Below are 19,395 nucleotides of genomic sequence, written 5' to 3'. Positions count from 1 at the left end.
CACCCAGGGTATCATGACAATATAGTTGTACATGTGATCATTCTATCTTCTGACTGGTGGTAACTTAATTTGGAGGGGAAACTTAATTCTGGCAAGGTGGCCTTTTAATGAGCATGCATGACATGCTAATGCATGCAAAATTACATTCTGCCATTGTCCATCTGGAATCTTGACCCCATCTTTAACCTGCCTTTAAAGTCCCAAGAACTTAATTGCTAGAGCTAATCCCACCACCATGAAACTGATCTTTGGCCTCCTGCCAAAGTACGTTCCTCCACCTGCCAAGCTTCCTGCTGCTGGCAGACTGGTAGCCTCCACCAATAATACCAATAATTTTGAGCTTGTAACTAGTAGGGGAAAGCCCACAGTATTTATATGGTTGGCCCAGTTCAGTTTCAAGTCGGGGCAGTCCCCAGGATGTTGATTGAGTGAGGTTTAACGATGGTAATGGCATTGAATGTCAAAGGGTCATAGTTGCATTCCCTCTCTTTGGATAAAGCCATTGCCTGGCACTTGTGTGGTACGAATGCCACTTATCAGCACATGCCTGAATGTCCTCAAGTCTTGCTGCATTTGGAAATGGATTGCTTGAGTATCTGAGGAGTCACGAATAGTGCTGAGCATTGTGCAATCAACAGTGAGCATCCCGGCTTCTGGCCTAATGACGGAGGGAAGGTCATTGGAGCAACTGAAGATGGTTGGGCCTCAGGCCCCTGAGAAACTCCTGGGATGTCTTGGGATTGAGATTTACCTCCAACAACCATAACCATCTTCCTTTGGTGATGCGATGGGCTGAAATTTACCAGTCCTTTGGCAGACGGTAAAGCTGGTAAAATGGGGAATGTGGCATCTGACGTGCATGTCACCTTCCCGCCACAATGCCATTTTGCCAGCGCAGGAAACGTGAAGATGATTTACCTTTTAGAGCTCAATTGACCTACTAAAGTGACCAATTAAGGACCTCATAACCTCCACAGGCATTTTACCAGCTGCTGAGGGTAGAAGGGGGAAGGAGGGATGACATCGTCCTTGTAGGGAGACCACCAGTGAAACCTGGGTCCTTACGGTGGACTCCATCAGGGGCCTTCCTTCCCGGCATTCTTTGGCTCATGCAGGGATCTCACTTATCTGACTTTGAGGGTGCAGAGCCATCGATGTGCCAAATCCTCAGATGCAGCTCCACCAATGGCCATTGCTAGCATTGACACCACTGAGGCTGCTGAACTACTGGTTCTCTGATTGAGTCGGCAGCTCTTGGAAGCATTCTTAATGGGGATGGCAGCCCTGATACCAGCCACCTAATTGCTGCCATTAGAAAAATGTGGCCGTGGGTTCCACTGAGGTCATCCCCTGCTTACAGCCTTGGATCCTAACTGTCAATGTGAAATCCAGCCCTATGACATTTTGTACAGAAACATATAAACACATACGCAGATACAGTCGTAACACAGCCACTTATATATCTTCTTCAGTTCTCTGCCTAATGGTTGATCCCCGTTGTTCAATAAGGTTTTACCACATGTAGGCAGGCCCCAAATCTACTCGACTGGAATGGGGATCGAACTCCATGCTGTTGGCATTTATCTGAACCACATGCTAGCCACCTAGCCAACTGATACCTGCTGAAATATATTCATCCAGAAAATGTATTTAATGCTAATGGTACATAGCTGCAATATATTCCTCCCCTCTGGTTTTCCTGTAGGCCAATTCTCATATAAATGCCCATTCCTTGATCTCCTCTCAGAGTTGCGATATTTGCCCACCTGCAGTTGGAGCATTTTATTCTGTAAGAAAATATGTTAAACGACTAGCAAACATTTTGGGGGTAAATTTTAAATTGGGGTGGAAAATTAATCGGGGTCTCGCACCTGGAAGGCTGCATGCAATACCTTAACCAACAGCCTTTAGCTACATCCTACAGTCAGCTGCCCACCCAAAATACATGGAAAGCGGCAGCTGGCTGGTTTGCTGAGGGCTGTACAGAATCGCAGGTCGGAGATCGCCCACCATCACCAAGGTAAGTGTAGAATCTTGACAGAGTGGACGCACATGGGCCGGTAGGTAGGATACAACAAATACTGGTTTATTCTCAATACACAAATACTCTCCACCACTCCCCGAAGTGTCTCCCTTGGCAGGTGGGCCAGTGGTTGCATCGGTGGTTCCACTCGATCCACCATGTCCTGCTCTGTCTCGCCTCTCATGTCTGTAGCCTCTATCTTCCTCTCCTCCCTCTTACTATTTTTCTTTTCTTTTCATCCCCTTTGCTGGTTTGAGGGCATTTCTTCAGATGTTTGGTGTTTCAGGATGAGGGTGGGGGAGCGCGGGGGCTGTGGGTTTGTTCGCTTAGCGACCGATTATCGGATCAAAAGTAAGGGGGAATAACAACTTTATACGGTATGGGACCAGAGTGTTGATTGGATAGCAACTGGACTCTGATTGGTAGAGGCATTGCCATGAAGAATGCTGATGATGATTGAACTGTTGATGGTGACCGACAGTTAACTGCCAAGCATTGTTTCAAATTTAAATCGGGCAGCTTGACTCTGATTGGTCAACGCGAATGGCTGTCATTTAAACAGGCGCAATGTGTGAACATGTTCTTTCATTATGCAAAGAACAGAGCCATGTTTCTGTACAGGGGATTGTCATGAAGAGCGCAAGATAAAAAGTTTTGACAAATGTATTTTTTCAGCAATACTCAAGTGATTAATCACCTACAACCAGCCTTCTTATATGGTATCTCTCCATATGGAATGCTACATTTGTTCACAAATTCTCATTACTCACTCGCACATGGTGGGAAACAGATATTGATGTATATGCTCAGTCATGAACTTATTCAAGGTCTGATCAGGCATTATGGGCTGTAATGGTGCCCCTACTTCTTATGTTCTTAAGTTCTTATTCTCTTGGATATTCTTCCAGACTCTCTCAGTATTCCATTGTAGCCTTCTGTGTTTCCATGCTGCTTTCCTGTCTCAGAGTCTAATGACTTGTGCACTTCACCTCTAAAACATTTAGTGAGTCAATCAATCTCAGGTTGGAAATTTTGGATTTGCACATTTTCGAAAACCTTAACAGCTTTTGGGAGAGAGAGTTCCAGGTATTCACTACCCTTTGTGTGAAGAAGTGCTTGCAGGAATGAGGGGCGGGATTCTCTGCAATCGGCGCGATGTCTGCCGACCGGCGCCAAAAACGGCACGAATCAGTCCGGCATCGCGCCGCCCCAAAGGTACGGAATTCTCCGCATCTTGGGGGGCCGAGCCCTCACCTTGAGCGGCTAGGCCCGCGCCGGACTGATTTCCGCCCCGGCAGCTGGTGCGGAAGTGACTTTGCCGTGCGGCGCATGCGCGGGAGCGTCAGCGGCCGCTCACAGCATCCCTGCGCATGCGCAGTGGAGGGGGTCTCTTCTGCCTTCGCCATAGTGGAGACCATGGCGAAGGCGGAAGGAAAAGAGTGCCCCCACAGCACAGGCCCGCCCGCGGATCGGTGGGCCCCAATCGCGGGCCAGGCCACCGTGGGGGCACCCCCCTGGGGCCAGATCGTCCTGCGTTCCCCCAGGACCCTGGAGCCCGCCTGCGCCGCCTTGTCCCGCCGTTCGAAAGGTTGTTCAATCCACGCCGGCTGGCGTGCGTTGACAGCGGTGGGACTTCGGCCCATCGCGGACCGGAGAATCGCCGGGGGATTTCCGCCAACCGGCGCGGCGCGATTCCCGCCCCCGCCGAATCTCCGGTGGTGGAGAATTCGGGACACGGCGGGGGCGGGATTCACGCCGGCCCCCGGCGATTCTCCGACCCGGTGGGGGGGTCGGAGAATCGCGCCCATGATGTCATACAACCACAAGCAACAGCACTGAACCAAGCAGGTAACAGGCACATCTGCACAATCTCATAACTATGGAGGAGATGGTGCTTGTCGTCACTGGAATAGCGTTGACTGAGGTTGTAACAGCGGGGGGACTAAAAGGAATGAAGATAACGGTAATCTTCTACCTAATCCTCCTTTTCGCATTCCACTTCCTACTCATCCTACAATTGCTTGTGATAGCATGGAAAGTATCAGCTGCTACTGTGGATTAATGGTTGAGAAGTAGTTCAAACTACACTGATGGATAATATTGTCATCCTCAAGAAGATGTGAGCACAGGAGATTTTGTCAATTTGACTTTGGCCTGCTGGACGCAAGAAAGCTTTGCATGCTTAGTTAAATTTATTCTTGGGATCTGGGCTTCACTGGCTATGTCAGTGTTTTATTGCCCATCCCTAATTGCCCTTGAGAAAGTGGTGGTGAGCTGCCTTCTTGAACCCCTACAGTCCATATCGTGTAGGTACATCCACTGTGCTGTTAGGCTGTTGAATGAGGCAAGCTCTCAATCTTCTTCTGAAGATGGTCAGATGTGTCTCCCTTTATATCCGAGTCCCAGGTCACATGACCTTGGTCTGGAGACCGCATGATGTGTATGTACCACGACCAGCTGGTTGGAGGTTGCACACCATCCAACTATGATATAGCCCAGAGGCATATCACTGCAAGTCTCATCCCACTGCTCCGCTTCTGTAGCACCATGTTCCCCCAGCACTTCGTGTGCTTCACTCCCCCACCTGTCCCGACACCTCAACCTAGATAACAAGATCATTATCCGGAGGGTGGCAAGGAAGGGAAAACAATTGGCTGGTCAGTGAGCATGTGCACATAGAGGGAAATGGTAGGGAGCCTGAAAGCTTCATCAGGGAACTTAGAATTTACAGTGCTGAAGGAGGCCATTCGGCCCATTGAGTCTGCACCGGCCCTTGGAACGAGAACCCTACTCAAGCCCACGCCTCCACCCTATCCCCGTAACCCAGTAACCCCACTTAGCCTTTTTGGACACTAAGGGCAATGTAGCATGGTCAATCCATCAAACCCGCACATCTTTGGACTCTGGGAGGAAACCGGAGAACCTGGAGGAAACCCATACAGACACTGGAAGAACGTGCAGACTCCGCACAGTGACCCAAGCCGGGAATCGAACCTGGGACTCTGGAGCTGTGAATCAACTGTGCTAACCATTGTGCTACCATGCTGGATAAGTGGACAGGGCCAGGAAAGAGCTGCTTATTGCCGTTGCATGCTAGAAAATTCTGGAGAGACAGGGACGAGGGAGAAACTTCATTGCCCTGTGCCTGGGTACTTAGTTAAGTTGCCCAAGATCATAATAAAGGCATATAATTTTAAAGTTTCTGAATTTCAGACTTCAGGTTTTTATGACTGCCTCGTTTGCCTAATGGTTGTGTTGGCAGTGAAACGTTATAGACATGGGTCTTCCTTTATCTCCTAATCTCTGGTTTGTTGTCATATTTCAATTAATTCTCTGAGTGTTCCTGATTCCAGCCTCAACTATTATCATGATTCTCTTATGAGGACTATGCAAAATTCCAGGTGACTTTCTCTTAATGTTGAGGTGATCCTTATGCATGTACTTGGGTGAGGGCATAACATTTTATTTAAAGTAATGTATCATAATTAAGAAATAAGTACATATTAAAATATTCATACTCTGAAAAAAAATCAAAAAAAATATATAGTGCTCTGTTGCAGGCAGACCATGGGAGGTCATTGAATGTTGGCAAAATGACAAGCAGCTCATCCGCCAAGTTTGTCTTCATTTAAAACTTTTGGGCTGAATTAGGCGGGTATGAAGCGTTGGAAAAATTCCTGGCTTTACAAACCAGCTTACAGGCACCGTAGTATGGTGGCGAGGGGATTTTCACAGTAACTTCAATGCAGTGTTAATGTAAGCCTACGTATGGCACTAATAAAGATGATTATTATTATTAAAGAAAAAGTGTCTCCGAAGGTGCAATTTTCATTTGGGGGGGGGGATGCGGGTGAGAGCTGGAATCGGGTCAGCGTACCCAAAAACAATTCAGAGGAGGAAGTGGGCCTTTCATGATTCAGGCAAATATGAAGGGCTTCCCTGGAGTTTAATAAATGTGAGAGAAAGGAAAGCAAGGCTGTGTGGGAGGAGACTTCAGAACGCTGTTGGTGAGTAAAAGTTGTAAATATTAGCCACCTGGTTACTAATGCTGCACGAGATGGCCCTTCAGAAGCTTTCCATAGTAAATTTTAGATTGAGAAGTCCTGGAATGTCTACGCAGCAGTATTAGATCCACTGCATCCAGACATGTGGATATCTGCATCTTTGCAGTTACAGCAGGTCCAAGTGAAGTGAGCATTGCTGACCAGGGCTGGTAACAGGACCGCTAATGTCTAGCTACATATGGAGCAGAACATCTCAAAGGAGCTGCGTGAGTGATTTTCATGGAGTAGATGCATCCAGGTTCTGCAAACAGGACCTGGAGATTCTGGTGCAGCAGGTAAAATGCTGCAGGGACTCCCTTTATTCAGCAGATCAAAGGAACTCTTCTGCCATAACTCAGAGTGTGGCAGGCAATGGTGTGCACATAAGGCAAATATGAAAGATCATGAATGCAGTGTTGCAAGCAGTTCCATGATTTGCTGCACTCAGGCAAGGTGAGTTGTTTGATGGAAGTATACATTTATTTATGGTTTGGATGTCAGACTGAGACATCAGAAGGGACACGATTGGTGGAACCTTCCCCATCAACAAGGATGACTGAATGGGCATAACATGCTTGTATAATCAAACATTAATGATCTGGCATCTGAATGTCCACTGTGGCACACCGGATGTCCATGGATTGTTATGTGAGAGTGCCTTTAAGAAATGGGTGTTTATAAATGGGTGTGTATATAAATATCTGTAGTGAGAGTACCTTTAAGAAATGGGTGTTTATTACTGCAGAGATGTCAGAGAGCGGGTGGACTGTCTGTCAGCTTTTTACTTTAATTTTAGGCTGTTTGCTGCAGGGTGTGTCTTAGTTTCGTTTTCAGAGCTGGATAGCTGCAGTCACAGTCAGAAGGTATTTTAGAGTCTCTCTCTGTAATCTAAAGACAGTAAATCGATCCTTTGGTGATTTAAAACTAATAACAGTGGTGACTTTAACCTCATGTGCTTTTGGTAAAAGGTGTTTTAAGTATTATGGATGTTAAAAGGAAAGCTTAAAGGATTACTTAGTGTTGTATTCTTTGGGGGTTGTATTTGAATTAATTGTTGCTAAGTTGTTCACTGTATGTTTTAAAAAGGTTCACTTGAGTTCATAGAATAAACATTGTTTTGCTTTAAAAAATACTTTTCCATTTCTGCTGTACCACACCTGTAGAGTGGGCCGTGTGCTCCCCATACCACAACCTATTAAAAGTTGTGGGTCAGGTGAACTCCATGATACACTTCAGGGTTCTCTAAACCCTGGTCCATAACAAATTGGGGGCTCGTCCGTGATAAAATTCTACCTATTGGATTGGCTTAGTGAACTTAAAGACAGTGAGGGGTTGCTTTTCAGGTGTGGTATTCTAGTTTAAGTGGGAAGTGTGTTGTGGACAACGGCTCTTTCAGAGGCTCTGATGTTTTTGGGGGTGGAGATGGTCACACACAGTACCTTACGGACAGACACTAAAAGCAGACTGATGGATTTGTCAAAAACATTGCAGTTAACATTACCTGACAAAATGCAAAAAGATGAGGTCATTATGGCGGTGGCGAAGCATTTAAAGTTGCCTGAGATACAGTTTAACTCATTGGAAATAGCAAAAATTCATTTCCAAATTAAACAAATGGAACATGAGAAAGAATTAAAGCAGCTTGAATATGAAAGAGAGAGAGAGGAAAAAGAAAGTGAGAGAGAGAGATAGGTAAAAGAGAGAGAAGAAAGGAAAACAGAAAGAATAGTCCTAGCAGAAGAAAAAGAAAGAGAAAGGGAGATACAGATCAGGGAAAAAGATAAAGAGAGAGAATTTGAACTTCAGAAAATGGCCATGAAACTTGACAGTCAGTTAAAATTGGCAGACGTAAAGGGAAACGTAAAGGGATGATAGTGATGAAGATAGTGAGAAAGAGCGTTGAAGGCTTGGTGGGAATCTATTTAAGTATGTCCAAGCATTGCCAAGGTTTGACGAGAAGGAGGTAGAAGCCTTTTTCACTTCATTTGAGAAGGTGGCTAAACAAATGAAATGGCCACAGGACATGTGGGTGTTACTGATTCAAACAAAGCTGGTAGGTAAAGCTAGTGAAGTGTTTTCATCACTACCGGAGGAGGTATCTGGGACGTATGAGGAGGTGAAAAAACCCATCTGAGGTGCATATGAACTAGTGCCTGAAGCCGACAAAGGTTTAGAAATTTAAGGGAAGAATTTGGTCAAACATACATGGAGTTTGAAAGGATTAAACAGAGTAATTTTGATAGGTGGATAAGGGCTTTGAAAATAGACCAAACGTATGAAGCTCTCAGAGAAATTATACTTTTGGAGGAGTTGAAAAATTCAATTCCCGATGTAGTGAGAACTCATGTGGACGAACAGAGGGTTAAAATTGCGAGATTAGCAGCGGAAATGGCAGATGATTATGAATTTGTTCATAAATCAAAGCTTGGTTTCCAACATCAATTTCAGCCTGTGAGGGATAGAAACTGGGGACATGAGAAATACTCAAGTGGTAAAGGTAAAGGTGATCTGATGGGAGATAATAAGGAGAATGTACCTCAGATTAAAAAGGAAATCCAGGAGGGTGGAAGAGACATGAAAAGTTTCAAATGTTTTCACTGTAATAAACTAGGCCATGTAAAGTCACATTGTTGAAGAAAAGCACTGGGAAGGCTGATGTGGTAAAACAGGATAAGACAGTGGGGTTTTGTTAAAGTGGTAAAGGAAAGCCCAAGTGAAGCGAAGGAGGTGCAAAACATTGTACAGCCTGATCAAGAGGTGATTGATAAGAAGGTGCCAGATGTCTTTAAAAAATTACTTGTGTGGGTAAAGTTTACTCGTGTATCAGGAGGAGCAGGTAAAGAAGTCACAATTTTAAGAGATACGGGAACTAGTCAATCTTTAATGGTAAGAGATGAAGAATTATGTAGTTTGGGAAGAATGTTGCCAGAAAGGGTGGTAATATGTGGATTTCTGGGTGAGAGGAGTAGCGTTCCATTATATAAGGTAAAGTTGGAAAGTCCAGTGAAGAGTGGTGAAATGATAGTAGGAGTAATAGAGAAACTATCTTGTCGAGGAATACAGTTTATCTTGGGTAATGATATAGCTGGATCGCAGGTGGGAGTGATGCCTACTGTGGTTGATAGGCCAGTGAAAAATCAGACAACTGAAGTGTTGAAGGACGAATATCCTGGGATTTTTCCAGATTGTGTAGTAACAAGGTCGCAAAGTCACATGTTAAGACGAGGAGAAATCAAAGAGTGAAGATGACGTTGAAGTGCAATTATGAGAAATGATTTTTGATCAGATGGTTGAAAAAGAAAAAGAACAAAAAGTCCAAAGATGTGCGGGTTAGGTGGATTGGCCATGCTAAATTGCCCATAGTGTCCAAAATTGCCCTTAGTGAAGGGTGGGGTTACTGGGTTATGGGGATAGGGTGGAGGTGTGGACCTTGGGTAGGGTGCTCTTTCCAAGAGCCGGTGCAGACTCGATGGGCCGAATGGCCTCCTTCTGCACTGTAAATTCTATGATAATCTATGAAGAACAGGTGGAGGATGAGGCGGATATTTTACGTTCAGGAAAATTGGCGGAGTTACAACAGAAGATGTAGAAATAAAACGGATGTACCAGAAAGCATTCACGAAGAGGAATCTGAGTGTACACCAGAGTGTTATTACCGTAAATGTGATGTCTTGATAGCAAATGGAGATATTTACATATGCAGGCGGAGGAAAAGTGGGCAGAAGTTCATCAGGTAGTATTGCCGGTAGGGTATAGAAAGGAGGTGTCGCGAGTTGCACATGAGGTACTAGTGGGAGGTCATTTGGGAATAAGGAAAACTCAAGCTAAAATCCAGAAGCATTTTTATTGGCATGGACTACATAAAGATGTAGTTAAATTTTGTCAATCATGTCACACATGTCAAGTGATAGGGAAACCTCAAGCCAGTAAAACCAATGCCCTTTAATACCCATTCCAGCATTTGAGGAACCTTTTACAAGGGTCCTAATTGATTGCATAGGACCGCTTCCTAAAACAAAAAGTGGGAATCAACATCTTTTGACGATAATGGATGTGTCTACTAGGTTTCTAGAGGCCATTCCAGTATGTAATATTACAGCTAAAAAGATTGTGGAGGAGTTACTTAAATTCTTTACTAGATATGGACTACCCAGAGAAATACAATCAGATCAAGGATCAAATTTATTCCAAGAAGCTATGGAGAGCTTAGGAGTAAAACAATTTAAATCAACTGCGTACCATCCAGAATCGCAGGGAGCATCAGACATTAAAGATAATGTTGAGGGCTTATTGTCAAGATTATCCAGAGGATTGGGATAAAGGAATTCCATTCGTACTGTTTGCAATTAGGGATGCACCTAATGAGTCAACCAAATTCAGTCCCTTTGAACTAATTTTTGGTCGTGAGGTCAGAGGATCACTTAAATTGATTAAGGAAAAATTGGTGAGTGAGAAATCGGAAATTACATTATTGGATTACAAATTTTAGGGAACGATTAAATGCAACAGGTGAATTGGCTAGAAAACATTAAAATGCTGCACAAAATGTGATGAAATGGGTAGTGGACAAGAAACACAAAGTTTGTAGTTTTGCCATGAAGATAAAGATTTAGTGTTGTTACCAGTGGTAGGTGAACCTTTTAAAGCAAGGTTTTGTGGACCTTATCAGATTGAAAGAAAATTAAGTGAGGTGAATTATGTGGTAAAAACGCCAGATAGAAGGAAGACTCACCGAGTGTGTCATGTGAATATGCTTAAAAAGTACTTTGAAAGGGAAGGAGAGAAAAAGGAGGAGGTTTTAATGATTCTCACTCAAAGTGACGAACCAAATCCAGATGACTGTGAATTTGACATTCCTCAAATTAAATTGGAAAACGAGGATGTTCTGAAAAATTGGGATAAATTGTTGAGTTACCCTCCAGAGGAAAAATGATCTGACCTGAAAGAGTTATTGATATCACATGGGCAATTTTGTGGAGATAAATTGGGAAGTACTAAAATGGCTATACATGATGTAGATGTGGGAAATGCTGTCCCAATCAAACAACATCCATTTAGACTTAGTCCTTTAAAATTGGCGCAGGTTAACAAAGAGATTGAGAGTATGCTTAAAAATGGCATAATTGAAGTGGGTTGCAGCCAATGGAGCTCACCCATAGTGATGGTACCTAAACCAGACTGTAACCAACGGTTGTGTGTGGACTATAGAAAAGTTAATGCAGTTACAAGAACGGACTCTTATCCTATCCCACATTTGGAAGATTGCATTGAGAATGTAGGAAATCAGTTTTTATTTCCAAACTGGATTTACTTAAAGGTTACTGGCAGGTACCTTTATCCGACAGCGCAAAGGTGATTTCAGATTTGTGACTCCAAATGGTATATACCAATTCAAAGTTATGCCATTTGGCATGAAAAACACCCCAGCCACATTTCAGCAGTTAACTAACAAAATTGTTTTAGGATTTCCCAATTGTGCGGTACACATCGACGATCTGGTAATTTTCAGCCAGACATGGAAGGAACATTTAAAACATCTGATGTAGTTATTCGATCGACTTCAGGAGGCGGGTTTGGTGATAAACCTCGCCGAAAGTGAATTTGGAAAAGCCCAAGTCACTTTCCTTGGCCATACAATCGGACAGGGTCGAATGGTCACACGGGATGTGAAACCAACTTTTATTGAGGAGTTTCCGATACCCTCAAGACGAAGGGAAATAATGCGAGTTCTTGGCATGAGTGGATTTGATCGAACATTTGTGCAAAGGTTTTGTAGCGTGATTGCTCCACTGATGGACTTGCAGAAGAAATGTCGAAAATTTCAGTGGACAGCGGAGTTTCAACATGTATTTGACTGCCTGAAAGCTGTGATAACCAATGCTCCTGTGTTGGAGAATTACAAGGGAGTCTGTGATCAGATTGAACTAAAGTATCTGATTTTAAAGAGAAATGCTGAGGCGTAGAGAAATGGACGGATCGTGCAGAGACCTTCTTGTTCAAATAGACTGTCAATCGAGAAGGATTTCACTTGGAGGAAGAAAAACTAAAAAAAAAAAGTGGACTGTATTATTATACCTGTTTGCGTGTGTTGTTCTCTGTAACAAAAAAGTATATTTAATGTGTGCATTTCTTAAAGGATAGTGAAAAGGTGAAAAATGAAACCATCTTGAAGTTGATGGTTTATTTATTTTTCGTGGGGGGAGGTGTCATGTGAGAGTACCTTTAAGAAATGGATGTTTATAAATGGGTGTGTATAAGTATTTGTAGTGAGAGTACCTTTCGAAATGGGTGTTTATTACTGCAGTGATGTCAGAGAGTGGGTGGAGCTGGGCAGTCTCAGCTTTTTACTTTCATTTTAGGCTGTTTGCTGCAGGGTGTGTTTTAGTTTCGCTTTCAGAGCTGGATAGCTGCAGTCACAGCCAGACGGTGTATTCGAGTCTTTCTCTGCAATCTAAAGATTGTAAATCGATCCTGGTGAATTAAAACTAATAACAGTAGTGACTTTAACCTGATGTGCTTCTGGTAAAGGGTGTTTTATGTCTTATGGATGTTAAAAGGAAAGCTTAAAGGATTACTTAGTGTTGTATTCTTTGGGGATTGTATTTGAATTAATGGTTGCTAAGATGTTCACTGTATGTTTTAAAAAGGTTAGCTTGACTTCATAGAATAAACATTGTTTTGCTTTCAAAAAATACTTTTCCATTTTTGCTGTACCACACCTGTAGAGTGGGCTGTGTGCTCCCCATACCACAATCTATTAAAGGTTGTGGGTCAGGTGAACTCCATGATACACTTTGGGGTTCTCTAAACCCTGGCCCATAACAGGATGCAGGATTCAATGACCTTATATCCATCTTCATTGATTACTTGCAGGAGAAGATTACTCAAAATTCCAAGGATATGGCCTGGACCGGGGTGGGCATGCAAACCTGAGGGTGATTAGACCAGTGGAGGAGAGGGCCTTGCAGATTCTGAATGAGTTTTCCCAAGCCAGTATCGGCGATGATGAACCATCCTCAGCAAATGGTGTTAAAGACACCTTCAAACATGGTTTCACTGAGAGGGATGATGGTTATTCAACACTGGTGGGAGGTGGATTGTGCATGATATAATTTGGCACATGGTTGAGCACTAAGAAACAGTTTTGGCCAAGGGTTCTGCTTACATGGTTGTTGAGAATGACATGTAACTACCCGTGTGCTCACACTGACCAAGGTATACAATGGTTGCCTCACACCGATCCCAACACCGCACTTCCACCTTTTAGAGCTGGAACATCCCTTGGGCATTAAGGGGAGGAGGCGGAAGGGAAGACTGAGGAACTACCATTGATTCTGACCAACCCTTAATCCAACAGCGCAGATACGATCACTAAGGAAGGAAGTAGCACAGTCAGTTCAATATCACAGCACCAGAATGTAGGAGGATGTGTCGGAGATATCTATACACAACCCCTCTTGGAGAAGGGAAGGCAATGATGCTGCTGCTCCAGTTTGCATAAAGACAGGGCCTCAGTCACTTTGTGAGGCTTAATAATAGTTTCAGCAGCAGCAGATGGGCAGACATCTGGATAATTTTCCGAAGGCAATGAACTGCAAGTGGGGACTCATTGTCAGCGATGAGCTTGACCTTCCCTTGGGGGCTCGATTGCATGAGCTCCAACCATGAGAGAATGGCTAGTCTCATGGACAGACGCAATGTGTAGTAGATGCAGGAGCAGCATAACCCCATGAGGACATTTGCGACTAACAGGACATTTTCACAGATGTCACAATGTTTGCTGGAATAAGCGACGACAGCGCCTCAGCAACCCACTCCATCCAACCCTCCAGGAAGACAATACAGAGCTGAGGAAGCTGCAGGGGAGGGTGAGGGTGCAGAAAGCAGTTCTGCACCCTCACCTTCCATGGCTTCCTCAGCCCTTCCGCCAAAGCTTTCATCCTGCTCTCGTCCTGTCGAATTGCAGGACCAGCAGTCTCAGGGAGATTCCCAGTGGGTCCCACAAAGGAGCTGGCCAAAATGTTCCTCAATGCCTTACAGACTTGGAGCTCAGTAATCTACGTCCATCTACTCCCGAGGCAACACAGGGCCAACCATGTAATAGTCTTTGAGTGTAAAATGCTGCAGTGAATCAATCATTGATGAATTCACATGTGGTTCAATATCTCACATCATTGTCTGAGTGGCACATACAGGGTAAACAGAGAATGCATTTTCTTCCCAGTTTCACTCAAAATTGTAGCCAGCTGGCTATCTCTTTGTCACCTGTCAGTTTTGAAGGATATTGCCAAGCACATTCATCAGAATGATATCAGCTGCTTTTAGTGCTGAAAGTAGTCAGCTGTGTGGTGTGGACGTTGTGGACCCTTTGACCATTTTGTTTCTATTTGTTGGTGCCTTTCAGGAGGTTGTGCTGTATGATGAAGTGACAACCTGTGTGGTGAGGCCCACCCATTGTACTGACAGGAAGGCAGCAGTTTTTCTGAAAATTCTTTTTGATTTGATTTATTATTGTCACATGTATTAGTATACAGTGAAAAGTATTGTTTCTTGCATGCTGTACAAACAATGCATACCGTACATAGGAAAGGAAGGAGAGACTGCAGAATATAATGTTACAGTTACAGCAAGGTGAAGAGAAAAGATCAACTTAATACGAGGTAGGTCCATTCAAAGGTCTGATGGCAGTAGGGAAGAAGCTGTTCTTGAGTCGGTTGGTATTTGACCTCAAACTTTGGTATCTTTTTCCTGACGGAAATCTACGTCCATCCGGAGTGCATGGGGTCCTTAATTATGCTGGCTGCCTTTCCGAGGCAGCGGGAATTGTAGGCAGAATCAATGGATGTGAGGCTGGTTTGCGTGATGGATTGGGCTACATTCGCGACCTTTTATAATTTCCTGCCGTCTTGGGCAGAGCACGATCCATACCAAGCTGTGATACAACCAGAAAGAATGCTTTCTGAGGTGCATCTGTAGAAGTTGGTGAGAGTCGTAGGTGACATGCCAATTTCCTTAGTCTTGCCTACGTGTGACTATAAGTGATTATTATTAAAGTAGAGTCGTTGGTGGGCTTTCTTAACTATAGTGTCAGCATGGGAGGGACCAGGACAGGTTGTTGGTGATCTGGACACCTAAAAACTTGAAGCTCTTGACCCTTTCTACTTCGTTCCCATTGATGTAGATGGGGGCATATTCTCCACTACGCTTCCTGAAGTCGATGGCAATCTCCTTTGTTTTGTTAACATTGAGGGAGAGATTATTGTCATGGCACAAGTTCACCAGATTCTCTATCTCATTCCTGTACTCTGTTTCATCATTGTTTGAAATCTGACCCACTACATCAGCAAATTTGAAAATTGAGCTGGAGGGGAATTTGGCCACACGGTTGTTAAGTAATGGGTTAAGAGACATTCCAATTAGTTGTCTCATTTATGTTAAGTATCCAATAATTGACACACATGTAAAGAGGCTTCAGGTGGCCTTGTGTCAGGTGATGTGAAGATAGAATTTTGTGCAGTGTCTGTTAGAGTGAAATAAAGGTGTTTGTAAAAAGGAGCAGTACCGTTGACTCTTTACACAACAGCAGCTAAACGTCTAACAAATGGTAGCAGAGGATGGTTGCTGTGCAAATGTGAAGGGTTGAAAGATACAACTTTTCCAGACAAAACCAAGGAGTGAGTGAGAAGAAAAATAAAGAAGATATAGGGCTGAACCTAGAATAAACATGGCCAGATATGACTTCCCCCCCCCCCCCCCCTTATTTTCTGAAAGGGGATCGTATGGCCAATGGAGAAGCGCAGTAGTAATGTGGACTAAGATAACTGCCTTGGGAAAGAGAAAACAAGGTATTGCATTGGCTCTTTCTCTACCTTATGACAGTAAAATCCGAAGCAATGTGTTTTCTGAGCTGGAATTGGAAGAGTTAGACTCAGAAGAAGGTCTGGAGACTCTATTACATTATATGGATAAGATTTATAAAAATGATGACATGTTAAGTCCATATGAGGCATGGTCGAATTTTGATAGGTTCCGGAAAATAGAGGATTTCTCCATGGAAGACTATATAATGGAATTTGGCAGACTATATAAAAGGCTGCAGAAACACAACCTGGAATTTCCAGTCTGCATAAAAGCAACTTACTGCGGATACTGTAATCTGAAACCAAAGAGAAAATGCTGGAAAATCGCAGCAGGTCTGGCAGCATCTGTAAGGAGAGAAAAGAGCTAACGTTTCAAATCCGATGATTCTTTGTCAAAGCTAACAGACAGAGAAAGTGGGAAATATTTATACTGTGGAGTGAGAATGAAGGATGAGTCATAGCCACAGAAACCCAGGGAAACTGGGTGCCAATGGCCACAGAAACCAAGGGAAAGAGTGCTAATGGCAGTCCCCAGAGAGAACAAAAGGTGTGAAAGGTCAAACAGCAGAGAAACTAACATCAGAGGATGAACTGTAGATGTGGGGGGAGGGAAAGGGGGAAGCAAAGAGGAGAAAGGTTAAGGAAAGGTGGATAAGGTGGTATATTAAGAAAGAAAGAAATGGTAAAAGACAGTTAAAATGAAATAGGATGAAAAAAAATGGGTCGGGGTGGGGTAGAGCTGAACATCTGAAGTTGTTGAATTTGATGTTCAGGCTGGAAGGCTGTAGCGTGCCGAACTGGAAGATGAGATGTTGTTCCTCCAGTTTGCGTTGAGCTTCACTGGAATATTGCAGCAGGCCAAGAACAGACATGTGATCATGGCCACCTTTCCTTAACCTTTCTCCTCTTTGCTTCCCCAGTCCCCTCCCCCCCCCCCCCCACATCTACAGTTCATTCTCTGATGTTAGTTTCTCTGCTGTTTGACCTTTCACATCTTTTGTTCTCCCTGTGGACTGCCATTAGCACTCTTTCCCCTTGGTTTCTGTGGCCATTAGCACCCAGTTTCCCTGGGTTTCTGTGGCTATGACTCATCTTTTATTCTCACTCCACAGTATAAATATTTCCCACTTTCTCTGTCTGTTAACTTTGACAAAGAATCATCGGATTTGAAACATTATCTCTTTTCCGTCCTTACAGATGCTGCCAGACCTGCTGAGATTTTCCAGCATTTTCTCTTTCATTTCCACAGTCTGTGTCGGCCTTTAAATTACTTGACTGTGCGAGAGTGAGCAACATGGATAGGCTCCTGGTTGTGACAGGAGTTCAGTTTGCGGATAAGGATACCTTATTCGATCAGGTGACAGAAGTTTTAAAAATGTTTCTGGGGAAACATTCAATTCCGATGGCTCTGATGACCCAAATAAAACAGAATATGGAAGATACACTACTAACAGGATGGCGAAATTGCATGGCTACAAACCGGTTCCAAGACTATTGAAGGAGATCGGGACCCAGAAATTATTAAGACAGAAACCCAGTTAGAACCTACAATAGGAAGATGAACCCCAGAAATGCTCGGGGGCTGATAAGTCGATGTTTTCAATGTGACTCTCAATACCATTATGCTTTCAACTGTCCAACTCGTTATGATAGAGTGTTTGAAGTGACACATGACACGGAAGAGTCAGAAGAGGAAAAAGATAGTGACCAGAAAGGAGGCATTGTCCTAGTAACAAGCAGTTTTACGCCGGTAATGAGGGTGTTGGTTGCAGAATCCTTCAATTGTTCTGTATTGGATAGTGGCTGCAAATCTACTGTGTGTGGAATTGACTGGTTAAAATGATACCTGGACTTCTTGAATGCTGAAAACCGTAACAAGGTTAAGGAATTTGAAAGTTCCACAAGTTTCAAGTTTGGGGATGATAATACTCTGAAAAGAGTGGTGATCCCTTGCAATATTGCTGGAGTGAATCATTTCATTAGCACGGATGTTGTACCAATTGAGATACCTTTGCTTCTGAGCAGACCGTCGATGAAGAAAGCACACATGAAACTGGATATGGAACAGGATAAGGCAACAGTTTTTGGAAAGATGGTGGACTTACAATTTACACAGTCGGGACACTATTGTATTCCATTACTGACAAATAATATTTCAAATGCAGTTATTAAGGATGTGTTAATGGCAGTTGAAAATGGGACTTTAGCTGATAAAAAGCTTGTTGTATTAAAACTGCATAGGCAATTTGCGCATCCGTCTCCTCGGAGGCTGAAAAAATTATTAAAGGAATGAAGACTATACTAAACTAATAGAACAGGTTAGTGATCGCTGTGAAGTTTGTAGGAAGTACAGAAGGACACCAGCACGAACAATGGTAACCCTACCTGTGGCCAGAAATTTTTACGACATTGTGGTCATGGACCTTAAGATCTGCGATAAAGCCAATAATATATTTATTTTGCATTTTGTAGATATAGCAACCAGATTTAGTCAATCAACGATTGTACGAAGTAAAGAAATGAGAGTAATTCTGGATCAAATCATGGAAAAATGGTGAGGGACTAGGAATGGGCCCACCAGCAAAATTCCTTACGGACAATGGGGGAGAATTTGCGAATTATGAGTTTAGGGATATGTGTGAAAACGTGAATATCACAGTTATGAAAACGGCTGCGGAAAGCCCATTTAGTAATGGTATGTGTGAAAGAAACCATGTGGTAATAGGTAACATGCTCCAGAAAATTTTGGCAGATAGACAAACTGCAAGCTACATTCAGCTTTAGCATGGGCGGTACATGCAAAAAATTCATTGCAGATGGTTGGGGGCGATAGTCCTTATCAATTAGTGTTTGGTAGAAAACCTAAAATTTCATCCATTTTAGATGACCAGCCTCCAGCTTGAGAAGGGACTACAATTAGCTTTGCCTTTTCTGAGCATTTAAATGCCTTACATAGCAGTAGAAAAGCTTTTTTGGAAGCAGAAGTCTCTGAAAGAATTCGCATAGATTTAAGACATAATGTACGGCCATCAAATGCCGTTTTTCAGCAAGGAGACACATAGTATACGATAAGGGAGACAATTTTAACAAATGGAAGATCATAGGCATAGATGGCAAAACAATTATTTTGCAACATGGCAATCAAACTGTTAGGGGACATTCATCAAGGATAATGGGTACAGATTACAAATTTTCAAATTTAGACAGAGCAGACAGACATGACGAGGAACCAGAGTCATCTGGTACACATGTGTTACAGAACTATGAGGTCCAGTTAACTGATATAGACAGGGTTTCTGTAGAGGAACACAACACTTCTGATGAATTAGAACAGGCAATTTTTCCGAAAGGACAACTGCCAAAAGTTGATACAAAAGTGACATACTTGCCTGAAGGGTCTAGTCAATTGAAGGATGCAACTGTTATTAGTAGAGCAGGGAAGGCCACTGGAAAGTATAAACATTTTTTG

At 43.3% G+C, this 19,395-nt stretch overlaps 1 protein-coding gene across 1 annotated transcript in view; it reads left to right on the top strand.

Annotated features, from left to right (window-relative positions):
- The window catches only part of LOC140425864 (uncharacterized), a 162,481-nt gene that overhangs the window by 19,077 nt on the left and 124,009 nt on the right, over positions 1 to 19,395 (top strand). The window contains exon 2 of the mRNA XM_072510247.1: positions 12,940 to 13,151. Within this exon, the coding sequence (XP_072366348.1) occupies positions 12,940 to 13,151 (212 nt within the window). The remainder of the gene's footprint in view (positions 1 to 12,939; positions 13,152 to 19,395) is intronic.

Source organism: Scyliorhinus torazame, chromosome 6 (assembly GCF_047496885.1).
Source record: "Scyliorhinus torazame isolate Kashiwa2021f chromosome 6, sScyTor2.1, whole genome shotgun sequence".
Classification (NCBI taxonomy): Eukaryota; Metazoa; Chordata; class Chondrichthyes; order Carcharhiniformes; family Scyliorhinidae; genus Scyliorhinus; species Scyliorhinus torazame.
This window is presented reverse-complemented; position numbering and strand designations above follow the sequence as displayed.